The 17246-nt window shown below is 54.6% G+C and overlaps 1 protein-coding gene across 1 annotated transcript; it reads right to left on the bottom strand.

Moving 5' to 3' along the window:
- Positions 1-6572: 6572 nt before the first annotated feature.
- Positions 6573-17244, bottom strand: TINAGL1 (tubulointerstitial nephritis antigen like 1). Its single transcript, XM_081586047.1, has 12 exons — positions 17186-17244; positions 16332-16655; positions 15353-15416; positions 11118-11210; positions 10786-10900; positions 9534-9657; positions 9298-9448; positions 8975-9164; positions 8818-8863; positions 8428-8551; positions 7181-7226; positions 6573-7072 (listed from the first exon to the last, which is right to left on the bottom strand). The coding sequence occupies exons 2-12, from the start codon at positions 16645-16647 to the stop codon at positions 6932-6934; spliced, it is 1410 nt and encodes a 469-aa protein (XP_081442173.1). The 5' UTR covers positions 16648-16655; positions 17186-17244; the 3' UTR covers positions 6573-6931.
- Positions 17245-17246: the final 2 nt, after the last annotated feature.

Genomic DNA, 17246 nt, shown 5'->3' on the forward strand with positions numbered 1-17246 from the left:
ACATTGTCCTAATTTCTGTATCCTTCCTAATGTTTTGCTATTTGATCTTCTGGTTTTAAGAAAGTTTAATTAGAATTGCCCACTTTGAAAAAGAAAATTTCCCACTTTGTTTATAGGTTCCTGGCTTTCTCCTTGTCGTTCTGCCAGATTTGCTTTATATGTTTCATCAAAATAAATATAAGTTTATGATCCATGTAAGTTCATGATTATTAGATCTTCTTGGCAGATGTTTCCTTTTATGTGTGTGTTGGTTAGGGCTAGACTGCTGCTACAAACAACCCTAAAAACAGTGGTTTAAATAAGATAGAAGTGTATTTCTTGTCCATGTGAAAGTCCACGGCCACTGTTCCTGTGGGGTTTGGTGAATGAGGAGCCAGCAGGAGAGGAGGCAGCAGAGAGAGTGAGGCTGACGTTTATTCCTCTGCCTCTTCGCTGTGAGGTCACCTCTGCTCTACATAACTCTCTCCATCAGAACCTGGCCACTTCTCTCTCCCTTTGACCCTGCTGACCTGGGGGAATGAAAGCTATGCTATCGCTAGCCTCAGAGCCCTGCAATTTCTCCTATGACTCCCCCACACCCTACTTTGTCATGAGTCTTTTTGAAAATAAACTCTGCCCGAGTTCTCTTAATTAGAACTCGCCATCTGTTTCCTGTTGGGACCCTGAGCAATGCAGGCTGGTATCATGTGTTTAAAAATCATTGATTCTGAATGCCTTTAGGCGAGTGTGAACTCTCTAACACATGCTGGACATAGGCCCCACGACTCCCTGTTCTGACACTCCTAGGTCACTCGTGTATCTGCTTAGACCCAAAGGCATTTGAGGCTGAGACCCTGGGTTAATGGTCCCAGTCTAAGACCACTTCTACATCCGGATCTCCAAAGTACCACCCTGTCTCGGAGGAAGGAACTACTCAAAACCCATCAACAACACCCACCTTATCCATCTTAACACAGGTTCATCTTGGCCACTGGTCTGATGGCCAGAGTGGCCTCTTCCTGGACAGTCTCAGCGTCTCAGAATCACAGGGACTCACCTTTGTCTGAGGATGCTTTTCTACTTTAGAGGGGTCAATACTTCACCAAGTGACTGTCAGATTTTGCAGGACCGAGAGCCAGCCTGGCCCTTTATGGTGACTTTGTATATCTCTGCTCTGATTCATTAGGTACCAATTTCTCCAGTCTGACTCTCAGTGGGCCCAACTTGTTTCCCTTGTTTCCTTATTCTCAGGGAAACATTCAGTCTTGGCCAGCTCCCACACAGAGACAGTAGAGATCACTGTTTCCATTTTACAGACTAGGAAACCAAGGTTCAGCGTCGAGAGGGAGCTTTGAGAAGTGCAGTGGAGCTGGGCTTTGAGCCTGGGTCTGTTGGGCTCTGAATTAGAGGCTTTCCAAGGGAAGTTGTGTGTGTTGAGGCAAGGAAAGGGAACCTGAGTGGAGGACAGAGCCCCAGATGAGGGGAACCTCAAAGCCTGACCAGGCTGAGTCATGACATCTGGGTGAGAGGCACAGAGTGAGGGGGCCCTGGATTCCAACAGACTGAGATGCATTCCCTGTTCTGCCCCCCATCTGTTTGTCTTCTCAGGCTGGTCTCCAGGCTTCACAAAGTTATGAGGACTCACCCAGGGAATGTCTGTAAAACGTGCAGGTGGGCAACTGCTCAGTTCTGAGAGTCACCCAGATCTCTGCTCTTCGCTTCTCCAGGCTGTGGCGGGTGCGGATTCGGCCAGCAGGGGGCCCTGCTGTCAACTTGACCATGCCCCTGGGCCCTGCCTGTGTGCGTCCATTCATTCGCTCATACCTCTGGTCTCCCAGCAAACAGTTCCTGTTCAACCATCTCATCACATCCCATGATGGGGACCACACTGTTCCCCTGGGATCAGGAAGCAGGATGCTCTCCTGGAAGGCCTGCTCAGACTCAGTCTTGCTTTACTTTTGGAAAACTACCCTGGGTATTAGTGTCAGAGCGGCAGAATTTTCATGAAATGGATGGAATTCTAGACAAGTTATCTCCCAGGGCTCAGGAATGAGTCCTCAGGGAGAAGCTGGGGAAGGAATCTCTCACTCTTTGACCTACAAAGTCATCTCTTTGGGTTGATCTATAAATCGAGTGGTAGGCAATGTGGGTTGTATCCAGTGGCACCACTTAACAGATAAGTGACCTGACCAATCCCACGCTCCCCTAAGCCTCTATCTCCTTATCTGTCCACTGATGGTAACAGTAAGCCCTGGCTGTTGTTGACTCTTCTGGTCATCTGGTGAGTATCTCTCCTTTTCCCTGGAACAGCAGTCTTTCCCTTCTTTAGGGTCTCCTCCTCCAAACACTGGTTCATCCAGAGTGGTCATGGCATCTATGATCCTGTCCTTTGGCTATAGATTAGAGCTGGGCCAATCAGAAGCCTTCCCTGTTCTGTTCTGTTTTGAGTCAGAGCTGAGAAGACAGTTGTGAAAATGTGAAAGGCTCAGGAGCTGTCATTGGTCAAATGTCCTTCCTAATAGCAGAGTTAGTCTAGAGAGGGAGAGAGAGAATGTGAGTCCTGGCGAGGTTTGGATTCCTAGTTCTGGCTGTGCTTGGGCCCACTAGCCCTGCTCACAATCTGGAAGTTCACTTCTCCCTTAGATTCCCAGAGTTGCCTCAGTGGTTAGCTTTGGTTTCTAAAGATATACTTTCTCACAGGGTTGTGTGTAGGATCAAATGAGCTGAAGTGTGCACAGCACTCAGCCCAAGGCCTGGCATGCTGCAGGCTCAGTGGGCATGGATTCCTTTCCCTTAATGGGCACCAGGCAAGGATGGGGTTTGGCAAGATACCAGGAAGATGTGAGGCATCAGCACTAGTGAAGGGATGTAACTCAGCAGCTTGCAGAAAACGAAAGTCAGGTGCCTTGGGACCCCGCAGAGCTCCACAGAAGACCAGAATGAATTCCCAAGAGGAACATTTGGTGCATAGGAAAGATGGGACTAAGAAAAAAAAAACTCCTGCCACAATGATTTGTGGGAGGAAAAGTTGCCCCTCTGTACTAGGGATTTGGGCTTTCCAGGTGGATCAGTGGTAAAGAATCCACCTGCCAATGCAGGAGACACAGGTGACATGGGTTCAATCCCTGGGTTGGGAAGATTCCCTGGAGGAGGAAATGGCAACACACTCTAGTATTCTTGCCCAGAAAATCCCATGGACAGAGGAGCTTGGCGGGCTACAGTCCATGGGGTCGTGAAGAGTCAAACACGACTGAGCAACTAAGACACACACACGTACCAGGGATGTATGCTAGAATCTCTGGAAGTCTAGAAGATGGATACTAGGAAAAGCTTTCCAGAGGAGGGATGTTTGAGCTGGGCTTTGAAGGATGGCTAAGAGTTTCTCATGCAGGGAAAGGACTTAGGGAAATTGGATTAACACTACCAAACAACCACTATTAGTACAGAGCTGATTAGTATAAGAATTTAGACAGCCTGAGTTTAATCCTGCCTCAACTATCTGCAAAATAAGGAAATAGAAGTTTATTTTTAGTATTAAAAGAGATGTTGTCATTATTGTTCAGTCGCTAAGTTGTGTCCGACTTTTTGCAATCCCATGGACTGTAGCCTGCCAAGCGTTCCTGTCCATTAAATGAGATAATATATGCAAAACACTCAGAACAACATGCTGTCAGAGGCTATGGTTAAGCACTAAAAAATGTTTAGCTCATTGTGAAAAGCTTTTACATTATCAAATCTAACCCCCTTTAAAAGATTAGGGCTGTTACCATTTAATAATTTCCAAGTATGCTGTTAAATGTTTAGCATGCTTTGTCTCTTTTAATCCTCCCAACAACTCCAGGAGGTGAGTACTATTATCCCCATTAAAGATTGAAACCAAGACAGCACATTAAAAAGCAGAGACATAACTCTGCCAACAAAGTTCCATATAGTCAAAGCTATGGTTTTCCCAGTAGTCATGTATGGTTGTGAGAGTTGGACCATAAGGAAGGCTGAGCACTGAATTGATACTTTCGAACTGTGGTGCTGGAGAAGACTCTTGAGAGTCCCTTGGGCAGCAAGGAGATCAAACCCATCAATCCTAAAGGAAATCAACCCTGAATATTCCTTGGGAGGACTGATGCTAAAGCTTCAGTACTTTGGCCACCTGATGTGAAGAGCCAACTCATTGGAAAGACCCTGATGCTGAGAAAGACTGAAGGCAGGAGGAGAAAGGGGCAACAGAGGATGAGGTGGTTGGATGGCATCATCGACTCAATGGACATGAGTTTGAGCAAACACCGGGAGATAGTGACGGACAGGGAAGCTTGGCATGCTGCAGTCCATCAGGTCACAAAGAGTCGGACACAACTGAGTGACTGAACAACAACAACAAAAGATAGAAAAACAGGCTCTCAAAGATCAAGGTTACATAGCCAGTGCAGAACAAGGAGAGCAGGGGTTCAAACCCAGGTTTGTCTAAGGACTCATGCCAGGGGCCCAGAGAGGGTAAGGGACTAGCCTCAGAACACAGCAGGGTGCTGCGGTGCCAGGATTTCTTTATGGACAGACTCAAGGGTGGTAATCTGGTTGGAAATCCTTGGTTTGCCTGTCCCTTTACAACCACATGTCCATGGACTTGCCAGGTGGTCCAGTGGTTAAGACTCCACACTTCCAATGTAGGCGCTGCAGGTGTTATCCCCGGTCAGGGAACTAAGATCCCACGTGCATTGTGGTGCAGCCTAATTAAAAAAATAAATAAATATATAAAATAAATATAAACCCAGTGTCTGAGTCCTGAGAGCTGCCAGTGGAGAAGATTTAAAACACAACACCTACAAGCCCATTGCCAATATCAGAGAACCAAAGGTGGCTGGTGGAGGTTACTGAGGGACCGGCTAAGCCCTCCCCAGCCCCATTTGCACTCTTGAGGGGCTTGGGGGAGGCTCCCAGGCCTGGGGCTCCTTGGTCCATGAGGCTAGGGAAGGGCTGGGCTGACCCTACTTGGGCGCATAGGGTCAGGCCTCCCAGCCAGGCAGACAGAGCTAGAGCCTGGAGACTCAGCCACGCCCCTGCTCCCCTCCCTTTCCCAACCCCCACCGCTTCCGCCAAAGGTCCTTGTAGAAAAATTCCAGCCGCGCCTGGGACCGGGGTTTTTCCAGTAGGGTGGGAGTCGTGAGGCGTGTCTGGAGGCCGAAGAGGGGGTAGTAATCAGGCAGCCCTGCTCAGGACTCCCTTCCCATCGTTGTCCCCAGGGCTCTGGCTGGCCTTGGCTCCTTGGGGACAAGCAGGCCGGCCAGGGGAGCTGGGCTCGGGATGTCCTAGCAAACAGGAAATGAAACAAAGGCAGCCACTTATCGGTCGCCCCACATTCCTTTCAGGTGATGCCCAGGCGCCCTGGGCGGCATGGCTGGCACTGAGGGGCTGCCTTCCAGGGAATACACCCTCCTAGTGCCTCCTCCAGTGACTCCAGCTGGGGGGGCAAGGAGGACTGCTGCCAGGGGAGGACCATCCCCAGGCACAGCCTCCCTGAGCTTCTGGAAAGGCAGGGCTCCATACTGACTTCTGTGCCTAGAGGCTTGGGAAGGGAATGGAAAGGAAAGAATGGGTCATGTTATTCAACCATCTCACAAACTGCAATGTCACCTTATCCAGGGTACAGGTATGGGTACCAGGACTCATCAGTGAACCAGACCCAGTCTCTGTTTCTCAAGGAACTTCCAGCATGAGGAAGATAGTGAAATACCGGTGAAAGGGCAGGGTGCAGTTGAGTTCAGGGAGAGGGTGTCTAAACCATGCTAAGAGGAGTTGGGGTGGTTTGGGGAACCATGGCTCCCTTGCACAGCACCTGGCACATCTGTTACTCTCCTCTGGTACTGTCTGAGTGAAGAAACCTTGGAGCTAGGTTGTGAACAGCAGTGAGACGGGGTAGGTAGAATGAAAGGGCATCTGGACCGAGAGAAAACAGCATGTGCAAATGCCCAGTGGTCTGCATGTGTGCTGGATATTAGGGAGCAGGGAGGACTCTGGAGTCGCCTGGGCACTGGGTGAAGAAGCTGGTGAGGAAGCTGGTGGGGTGGGTCCTGATGGCCTTGAATGCGAGTGAGGCCTGGACTTAATTCCGCTGGCACTGAGAGCCTGGGGACACGGGGTAGAGAGAGGGCTCAGAGAGGCAGGCCCAACCTGGCCTAGGGGTAGAGGTGGGGGGGTCCCTTCGCCTGGGTGGCTTGGAGAGGTTGATCTGCAGAGACAGAGGCTCCAGCGTCTACCGGGCTATGCCCCCCTTGCCTGCTGGGCACTGGCGCCAGCTCTGCTGATTGGTGGGTTGGACTCCCCCGCACCCCAGGCTGCGCTGACTCAGCGTCTGAGAGGTGATTCCCACGGGCCCACATCTCTGGGGGCCAAAGGCCGCGCCATCCATGTCCCACCCCCAATGGATCAGTGTCCAGGGTCACTGACAATTCGGGCTGAGTGGAGGCTAAGATTTCTGGTCCCCCGACCCCCATCCCTGCCAACCAGCAAGGCCTCAGGCAGTCCTTTCTGCTGTCTGGCCATATACCACTCCAACTCTGGCCTGGATTTCCGCGCCCAGAAATTTCAAGATACCATAGTTATCAATACTTGGTTTTTTTTTTTTAATTTTAAAACAGTGAAAAGAAAAATAAATATCTTTGAAGAATAAAAGTACAAGGATGGGATGAGGTCGTGGGCTGGAGACTGGGAGGGAGGGGGTTGTCCTGGCTTCGGTGATCTTGCGTGGGGGTCTTGCTCCTCCCCGGCCAGCCCCTCCCACGCTGGGAGGTTTGGGGGCTCCGGCCAGCCCGCGGCTCCCAGGCCGGGCGCTGCGTCAGCGGAACCGCGCAGGGATTAGACCCCTGGCGCCTGGAGTCCCGTCGGGCGGACGAGCGGGCGGGGCGGGGCGGGGGGCTGCCGCCCCACGAGGGGGGCTCTTCCCGGCGTGGTGCCCGCGGCCTCAGTGGTGTCCCATGTCCTCCATTCCCACGCGGCCCCAGACGCCCAGCACGAAGCTCTCGATGTCGCACTCGTTGGCGCCGCGCACGATGCGAAAGTGGCCCCTCTCGCCCCAGGCCGGGCCCCACGAGTTGGCCGCCGTCTGGGAACGCAGAGGGGGCCGTGAGGAGGGGAATCGCGGTGGGGGAGAAGGGCAGGAGGGCCAGCGGAAGGTGACAGCGGCCGCAGGGCACGCGGCGCCAGGACTCACCCAGTACTTGATGGTCCTCCCGTCGGGCAGCGTCTCCTCGCCCCACCTGCCGGGCAGAGCCAGAGCCACAAGGGCGCTGATTCACGTACTTTCAGGAGCTCCCGCCCCACTGCGGCCTTCCCTAGCCAGGCCCCTGTTGCCTTTGGTGACTTGGTCCCCCTCAGGACTTGGGCAGTTCTCTGTCCCTCTCTGCCCAAGCCCCACCAGGCTTCCCAGGTGGCACCAGGGGTAAAGAATCCCTGGGTGGGGAAGACCTCCGGCAGAAGGGGATGGCTACCCACTCCAGTATTCTTGCCTGGAGAATCTCAGGGACAGAGGAACATGGTGGGCTACAGTCCATGGGGTCGCAGAGAGTTGGACAAGACTGAAGCGACTTAGGACGGCGCGCCACTGTCCCTCTCTGCACCTCCCTCAGTCTCCACATCTCTAAGTCCCCATGGGGCACAAAGGGACATCCGCAGGGGGAACTGGAGAAGGCAATGGCACCCCACTCCAGTACTCTTGCCTGGAAAATCCCATGGATGGAGGAGCCTGGTGGGCTAGAGTCCATGGGGTCGCTAAGAGTCAGACACGACTGAGCGACTTCACGTTCACTTTTCACTTTCATGCATTGGAGAAGGAAATGGCAACCCACTCCAGTGTTCTTGCCTGGAAAATCCCAGGGATGGGGGAGCCTGGTGGGCTGCCATCTATGGGGTCGCACAGAGTTGGACACGACTAAAGCATCTTAGCAGCAGCAGCAGGGGGAGCAGAAAAGCCTACACCTTCCAGAGACCCACAGTGGGGATGGGGGCACACATCTGCCTGCCCTCCATCCTTACCTGGCTGGTTGAGGGGGTGGAGGCGGGTACAAAGTACATTGTATCAGTTGAACTATTGAAATCAATGACTCTAGCATCTCCTGTTACATCAGTGGGGGAAACTGAGGGCTGGAGGTATGAGTCAGTGAGTCAGGCAGAGCTGGGACAGGCGCTGAGCTGGGGAGAGGTGGAGCAACCCTTGAATCCTTGTCTGTATTTGATTGGGAGTGATTTCTCCTGGTGTGTAAGGAAGGAACTGTTCTAGAACACTTTGAAAGGCCCCTAACTCTTGGTGTGCCCTGAGGCGAGCACCTCCTCCTTCTGAGTCTCAGTTTCCTCCTCTTTAAAAGGGAGCTTTGCAGAGAGGTGGTAAGAATTCAAGGCAGGTTTAGAGCCCCCAGGGCAAGCCCTGCTGCCCCCGACCCCGCTGCCCACCAAGCCCCTTACCCTGTGATCTTGACAGAATGGGTCCCATGCCGGCGGTATCGCTCCGGCCTCCCGAGGCTCACTGGTGTGTGGCTGTAGATACCGCTCTGATAGAGGAAGAAGTCCTCATGCACCTCCATGAGGGCTGTGGGCAGAGGTCAGAGGAGGTGGCTCAGCCCATCAGCACAGGCACTGATGCCCAAGCCTGGAGATACATGCCCAGGCCCCAGAGCCTCTGGTAACAAGGCTCTAAGTGCCCCCTCCAGGTGCTACTCCCGAGGAGGGGACATAGTCCCCGGCTCCAGCTGGACTTGCTGCTCAGGGCTGTAGGGACCACCTGTGCTGCCCCCGTGCCCAGTGTCAAGCAGGCACAAGCTTCTGGCATCACGGGGCAGGATGAGGGACACTTACCTTGGACAGGGCCATTCTCCATTAGCTCCTTCATGATCTCCTTCTCCTGGAGGGTGAGGGGGTGGGGAGGAGAGGATCCATCAGGTGTGAGGCTCCAGCCTTTGGTCAGGCTTCCAGCTCTCTCCTGCCTTTGCCCCTCACTCAAGTGCAGACTTACGTTGGAGCCGAGGCGGTAGGCAGGAGTGACCTGGTAGATGTCATTGGCATGGACATAGCTATTGGGGCAGCGCGCGGTGGCCTGGCGTTTGCCCCGACCCATGGCCCGACTGTGCATCATGCAGGGGGGTGCGGGGACAGCCTCGTCCCGCCCATGGCCGGAGAACGGGTAGCAATGGTCAGACACAACCCTGCAGGGGCAGTGGGAGGGAGCGGGGACAGAGTGAGCATGGGGCAGCCTGGCCCAGGCCCTTCCTGCAGGCTTTCGCTTCCTGAGACCCCTGCCTGATGCCCTCTTCCCTATCCGTGCCCCCTGCTGCTCACCCTCGACGGCGCAGGAACCACCAGGCACCATCCAGTCGCCCACCACGGCAACCCTGCTGGTTGTGTGTGTCACAAGACAGCAGATTCTGGGGCGACAAGACAGGTGTCATGTGCCCCAAAGAATGGATTGAGACTCGATCGGATGCCACAGCTGGTAAGGGAGATAGAGGGGTGGTCAGGGGGCTCAGGTCTTGGCCCTTCTTTCCCCCCTGGCCAGCCCCTGCCCTTGAACCTACCTGCCGTGGAGAAGGCCCAGGAGCCTGCACAGTTGCCCTGGTCTAGAGGGTCGTGGATCAGGTTGGGCCACTTCTCAGAGGCCTCAAAGGTTCTGGGCAGCACCTCTCCTGGACCCAGCACTGTCTGCAAGGCAAAGGCCACTCTTGTCTGTCTCCTGCCTCTGCCTCAGCCTGCCCCTCCGGGGCCCTAGGCGTGGGAGGTCTCCCAAGAGTCCAAAGCCTTCTGCAATTTGATCTTGAGCCCTCCAAAATGTGAGAGATTTGATCTGAGAGAATCCAGCAACCTCCACCTTGGCCCAGAGGGACACCCAGGCACCATTTAGTGCCTCCCTAGTGTCCGCTGGGGAGTGACTAGTCCTGTTTACAGGTGAGGCAGTTGAAGCCAGGAACAGGGAAGTGACCGGGCCACTTTCCATTCTGGCTTCTTTCCTCCTCTGCACCTTCTGATCCACTTACATCCTTCTTCCCACCAGGACCTTGGGATTCGGGCCCCAAAGGGCAGAGGAGGGAAGAAGCAGTAAGATCCCGTGACTGGGCAGGCTGCCAAAGCAAACAGTAGGAGGCAGAAAATAGCCAGAGGCCCCGGGGAGTAAGGGCAGGGGCAGGGTCTGGTCACCCCAGCCTTGAGCTGAACTCCCTCTGCAGGGCAGGCCGCTCCAGCCAGACACCAGCCCCTCCTTGCCTGCCACTGACGGCCAGAGCCTTCGGCATGTGGCCCAGCCCTGTCCCGCTGAAGCTCCCCTTCCTCACCCTTGGCGCTGTCCTGGGTCTGGGTCCCATTTCTCCCTCTACAGGGTCCCACTGGTGGGAAGGGAGAAACCCTCTCCTCCCTTGAGGTTCTGCTGAGATGGCATTTGTTTCCGAGAATTGCAGCTCTCTGGCCAAAACTGGGGGAGTGCCTGTCCCTTCCTTCCCAAAATACCAAGGTGACCTCCTGGCCCTTTGGGGCCCTGACCCCACCATACTGGGACCAATGACATTTTTTCCCAAGCTGGGGAGGGCCGGGAAGCCAGGGAGGGTCAGACCCCAGGACCACGAAACTCCGAATCTGAGCACCAGTTCTTGCGGTGCAGTCTATCGAGCTATAGGCAGAAACTTAAGGCCCAGAGAAGGGGAGTCACTTGGACACAACACACAGCCTATGGGTGGGGGACAGGCCTAGGCCCTTGGAGAAACAGGGCACAAGGTGCCAGGGTCCGTAGGGTCATAGGCCAAAGGGAGATGGCAGGATTGTAGGCAGGGGTGGACTTACATGAATCTCATTCATGTTGGTGACGGAGGAAGATGGGCGGACAGTGCCTAGGCGGTAGCGAATGCCCTCATCCAGGGTCATGCCCCAGAAGGCACTGTGGTTCCCAGCCCGCCAGCTGAAAGAGAGGGGATGGAGGTCACAGACCTGCCAAGGCTGGGCGTCCTGGAGGAATGTACATGTGAGTGGGAGAGACGCCTACTGGCTGAGTGTACACGTGAATAAGATCTGAGTGTGGGTGCCCCTGGTAGGACACGCCTCTCGGGCAGAATGTACATCTGTATGTGTATGCACGTGCATGTGTGCCCACTGGGGTCATGCTTCGGGCCGCTCACCTGTAGTTGCCTTGGTTGATGGCCTTGATCATGTCTTCGTCCACCAGGCATGGTTCCTGGTCACACTCCCACTGCTCTTTCTCATGGCAGGTACTGGAAAAACAGGAGGGAAGGGAAGTGAGGTAAGGCTGGGCATCCTTGGAAGGGAGGAGGCCTTGGAGGTCAACATGTGGGCCTGAAATTCCACATCAGCACCTACGAGAGGACCCCCCAGGTGATCCCATGCAGCCTGGTGGCTTTAAATGTCAGTTTCATGTTCATGATTCTCAAGTTTACATCTGCTTCTCAGATCTCTCCCTGAACTCCAGATTCTAGGATCTTGACTGCTACACAGCCTCACCTCCAGGGTGTCTAATAGGTTACACTCCTCACATCTCAAACCAAACTCCTGCTCTCCCCTACTCCCAGGCCTGCGTCTGCCACAGTCCTCGAAAACAGCCACTCCATCCTTCCTGGAGCGCAGGCCAAAAGCCTGGGAGGCACCCTTGACTCTTTCTCTCACGTGCTGACCTGATTCATTGGCAGATCTGTTGACTTTACCTTAAAAACACATCCAGAATCCAAACCGCGTCTCATTCTTTCCTGCAGCCACCATGGTCCAATCACCTTTCACCTGGATTAGGCTGCAGCCTCCTCACTGTTCTCCCCTATTTGGCCCTGGGCCCCACCCCTTCAGTATATTTTTAACACAGCCGCCACAGGGATCCTGTTAAACTCAAATCATATCATGCCATTCCCCTGCCCAAAACTCGCCATTGGCTTCACATGACAGGATAAGAGCCAAAGTGCTCTCATGCCAACAAGGCCCTGCACGATCTGTCCTCTCTCTGGCCCCCTCCTCCAAGACCTGCTTCCTAAGGACCCAACCAGGCTGGTCCCCTGACGGTTGACGCGAGTCGCGCTCCTGCCCCTGGGCCTTTGAGCTCTTCTTCCTAGGAGGAAGCATCCTCATGGCCCCCTCTCACTTCTTCCAAGTCCTTATTCAAATGTCACCTTCTCAGGGCGACTTGCCCTGAACACCCTATCTCAGCATCCTCCACCCTTCCTATCCTACTTCCCTGTTTTATTTTCTCCTCAACCTGTCATCACTATCTGATGTATTATATCTTTAGCTATTATGTTGTTTATATCTATTTCCTCATAGGATCTAATGTCCTCGAGGGCGGGTATGGTTTGATATCTTCAGTGCCCCCAAACAAAATCTAACACATAGTAGGGACCTAATAAATATTTGTTGAATGAATAAATGAATGAATGGGGCAATATAGTGAAACGATTAAGACCATGGATTCCGAATCAAATCAAGGGTTCTGATTTTAGCTGACTAGTGACCTTTCTGTTGTTTGCTGTTTAGCTGCTGCATCGTATCCGACTCTTTTGTGATCCCGTACACTGTAGCCCAGAGCTTCCCTGGTGGCTCAGTGGTAAAAAATATCCCCCTGCAATGTGGGAGACCTGGGTTCAATCCCTGGGTTGGGAAGATCCCCTGCAGGAGGACACGGCAACCCACTCCAGCATTTTTGCCTGGAGAATCCCATGGACAGAGGAGCCTGGAGGGCTACAGTCCATAGGGTCGCACAGAGTCGGAGATGACTGAAGCAACTAAGTAGCAGCAGACTGTAGCCCTCCAGGCTCCTCTGTCCATGGGATTTCCAGGTAAGAGTACTGGAGTGGGTTGCCGTGTCCTCCTCCAGGGGATCTTCCCGACCCAGGGATCGAACCTGCGTCTCCTGCATTGACAGGCAGATTCTTTACCACTGAGTCACCAGGGAAGCCCGTGTGACCTTAGGGAAGTTATTTAAAACTCTCCCTCAATGTCGTCTGTAAAATGAGGATAATAATAGCACCAACTTCCAGGGATTAAAAGGCAAGCTTGCAAAGTATTCAGCCCAAGTTCTGGCCCATGTTATGTGCTCAGAAATTGTCATCTCCTATTGTTGTTCTCAGTACAGGAACCCCGACTCCCCGCCCCCTTGAGTTTCAGACTCAGATCCAACTGGCCTCCTGGCATCTCCTCTGGGTATGTGAATGGCATCTCAAAACGGCTAAGCTATCTCCCCCAAACCTGTTCCTCCCCCTAACAACATCCTCAACTCAGACAACAGCACCTTATCTTCTGGGCTGTTCAAGCCAGAACTCCGTGTGGTCCATGACGTCTCCACCGTTACTCACCCCTGCCCCCACCATCCACATCATGTTGAAGATTACTTTCTGCCACATGCCTCCCCTATTAGCAGACCCAGCATCATGAAAGACTCGGAATCCACTTGCCTCTTACCCCTCCACCACCATCACCCTACTCTGGTCCCTGGACCACGGCAGTGGCTTCCTTACCAGGCTCTTACTTAATAATTCCCTTCCCCTAGGACACACATCCCACTCTTAAAGCCAATGAGCTCTTTGAACAACACACATCAGTTTGTGTGCTCCCTAAGTGGCTTCCCACGGCACTTAGAACAAAATGCAACATCCTAGGCACAGCTTATGAGACCCAGGGGACGTGGCCTGCACCTCCCCAGGCGTCTCTCCCCATTTCACAGCTCTAGCTGCAGTGAGCTTGGTCCCACCTCCTGGCCTTTCCAGCAGCCATCACCCCCCCTTGTTCCCTCCTCCTGGGCCTGGGCCACTCATGCTCTCATCTCCCTGGTATCTGCATAAACGTCCCTTCCTGAGTGGCCTTCCCTCACCCTCATCCCACTCAGAACTAAGATCCCCTGTTGAACTCTGTCCCCCATCACACCTGGAACAGGTTGTAATGATAGGTTTATTATTTGTGTCACCATTACACTAGAGGCCCCCGTGCAGGGACAAGGACTGTCTGCTGCATACTGACTGCATCTCCTTGACCCAGCACCACGCCGGGCATATAGTAGGTCTCTAACAGATGTCGGCTGAACAGTTGAATTCTGTGAATTCTACAATGCTTTTCCAAGCTCATAACTCTGCTATGACAAGATGCTAAACCTCGTCCTTCTGAGCCTGCCCGAGGCTCCCGCCTCCAATGTTGCCTTTTAAGGAGCCTCAAGGGGACAAGACCCAGTATGGCTGGGCTCTCCAGCCCCAGGAGCTGCGGGCATGTTCAGGAAGGCTCTTGTCCTTCCCCCCACCCCGCCTCTGGCTCTCAAAACATCCCTGGAGAGCTCCCAAAGTCTGGGAGGTCCCCAGACACTGCCCCACACCCTCCCTCAGGTGTCAAGTGCGGGGAACACAGCCAGAGCTGGACTGGAAGGGAAGTGGCTTGGTCAGTCCTCTCCTGCCGCCTCCCTTTTTGCCCGCCTCCCTTTTTGCCCCCAGGGCTGTCCGAGCAGGTCTAGGCAGGGCTGGTGGCAGCAGGTCCCAGCATTCCAGAGGGGGCCTGGGTGGCCAGGCCCTAGGGAAGGGACAGTGTTAACCCCTTCATGTCCATCCTATCAGTACCAGCAGAATCATACAGGCATGCTCCATCTTTTGAAACACACACACAGGTCACACACACTCAAAGCATGCAAACGTGAGTGCACGTGCACTCTTAGCCTGACACATGCTGAAATGCATAAATCTTCACTCTCACTGTGACCCAAGCACCGATCACACCAGTGAGGCAATGGAAACCACTTATACATCACACATTCCTAAAAGTTTCCTCCTCCCAGGGGCCCTCTCAGTCCCAGAGCAGGGGGCGGAGTGGGTGCAGGGCCTCCTCCTCCAAGGCTTAGGGTTCCCCTTATTTTCATTAAAGCACTCAAGGCTTCCCACCTCCCATCTCGGGCCTTCGATTAGGGGAGTGGCGTACCCCAACCCCTTCATCCTCTTGCTGGGGAGTGTGGGGAGGGGTGGGGGAGGGAGGAGGGGCCACATTCCAGGGAAGGCCCTGCTGCACTCTGGCTGGCTGCCAGCTCGGCCATCCCTGACCCTCGTCCGGTCCAGGTCAGCGGATGCTGCAGTCAGAGGTTTCCTTCCTGGCGCCCCCTTCTTGGACTCTCCCGTGACAGCGAGAAAGGCTGGGAGGGGAAGTAGCCCGGCCCCCAGGCAGGAGGAGCTGCACCTGGGGCCGGGCATCCATGGTTGACTACTCCTGGGGACTGCTGTTGGAAGGCTGGTGTAGAAGCTGACGTGGTCCGGGTAAAAATTCCCATGTTACAGATGAGGAAACTGAGGCCTTGCCCCCAGCAAATGAGTGACAGGGATAGAATCTGAAACAAGTCTGTTGCCACAAAGCCCACAAGGCAAGCCCCCTCCAAGTCCCAAATACTCACCAACGGTTACAGTTGTCCCAGTAGGTTCCCAGGACTGGATAGATGCGACCCTTGTGCATACATCCTGGTGGGAGGGAAGACAGGAAGAGAAGTGGAACCAAGACCAGGCATGATAGGCTGAGATGGCCAGATCCTCGGAGGTCTGGTGTCCTGAATCCTCACAGACACACACACACCAGCCCTCACTGAAAGCAAAGCCAAGCTATAACTTAAGACCTCTCCTAAGAGTCACATATCAACTTCCCACTACTTGGAAGTTCTTCACTGACTCTAACCCAAATCCCTCTTGCTTCACTTGGATGTCAGCCACAACATTCCTTAGATCCTATGCCAGTTAAATGAGCTGGGGTTTGGAGATGGAGAGTGGGACAAATATGGGAAAGCCAAAGCCCAAAGAAGGTACATGACTCCCCTGAGATAACACAGCACTTTGGGATGACAACCCAGGTATGCAGTCTCACACCTGCAGCCCCATGGAATTTGGGAAGGAAGTCAAGTGATTCTCCTCTTGGATTGGGATGGGTGGATGGTGGTCAGGGCTGAAGGTAGGAACAGATTTGACCCACCTCCCAGGTGTGACCAGCCATCTCAGGGATAAGGAATCCTGAGCAAAAGCAGAAGAACTGCTAAAATGACCAATGCTTGTGTGGTTTATCAGTCTGAGAGTGAGTCAGCAGGTGGGGCCAGCACCTTCTCAGTCTGGAATACGGCGACAGGAAGGACCGGGAGAAAGGGCAGGTGGCTGCCCTTCTCCTGGGCCAAATGAAAATCCCGCTGACCGAGGCTCTTTTTCAATCATACTGGAGAGATTCAAGTTAGTCCAGAGTGAGTACTTGGCAGAGGTAAAGAGAGAGGGGCGGGATCTCTTTCCAGATGCTACGAAGCCTCCCCTGGAAACGTCAAGGCATCAGCCTTACTCCTGAGCCTTGTTGAGTTTGGGCTTGACAAAGCGACCCACCCCTGGCCGTCTGGTGCCCACCTTGGATGGGGGGGAAGGGGGGTGGCACGCCGAGGCAGAAGTCCCAGAAGTCAGGGCAGCAGTCGGAGACGGTGCGGTTGCAGAAGAGGTCACAGTAACAGGTCACACCCAGGTAGGGCAGGGCGCAGTCATCCTTGCGGCCGCGGCAGCAGAGGTCCTGCTCCTGGCAGTACCTGCCCCCTGCATCCCGGATGCCACGCTGGTGCAGAGCCGGTGCTAGCTCCCGGCGCCTACGACCCCGCCGGGCACCCACGCCCAACTCGCCGGCCAGCAGCAGCAACAGCAGCAGCAGCAGCCCCAGCGGATGGCGCCACATGGTGCCTCCTGGACCCAGGGAGGGCAGAGGTCAGGGGTCAGAAGTGGCGGGCAGCAGAGATTCCCTGGCACCCCCGGGGACTGCTTTCCCCTGCTTCCTGGGGCTGCGAGTCTGCGGGGATCCAACAGGGACCCTGACTCCTGCGTCCCCTGGCAGGACGGGGCGAGGAGCCACGGTCTATGTGCCCTGGCTTACAGGGCGGGGAGGGGCCTTGGGCAAGAAGTGGAGCCCCTCTCTGACCTGCCAGGGGACTCTCAGGGAATGGGAGGTGGGGACGGTGGCATTCTTGGTGCCCCCCCAAGGCCACACCCAGGACTCGAGCCCTAGGTCTCCTTCAGTCCTGGATCCCTGCCCAGCCTCGGTCCTTGATGGGGGGCCCTGACTTTGTGCCGTCATGTGTCCCTCGCTCTGTGTTCCCTCTGCCCGCCTCTATTCTCCCTCTCTGCCACCTGTCTCGGCCCCTCCGCCTGCCCCTCCTCCTCTCAGCTCCTTCTGTCTACAGCTCTCTCTCCCCCTCCGAGCCGGGGAGAGGCCCTACCTGGTGAGGGGTGTGGGCTGAGCCCCGCTGCCTCTCTCGCCTCCGCCTCCCCGCTCCCCGC

The sequence above is a fragment of the Giraffa tippelskirchi genome, chromosome 3 (assembly GCF_054371585.1).
Source record: "Giraffa tippelskirchi isolate mGirTip1 chromosome 3, T2T-mGirTip1v1.2.pri, whole genome shotgun sequence".
Lineage (NCBI taxonomy): Eukaryota > Metazoa > Chordata > Mammalia > Artiodactyla > Giraffidae > Giraffa > Giraffa tippelskirchi.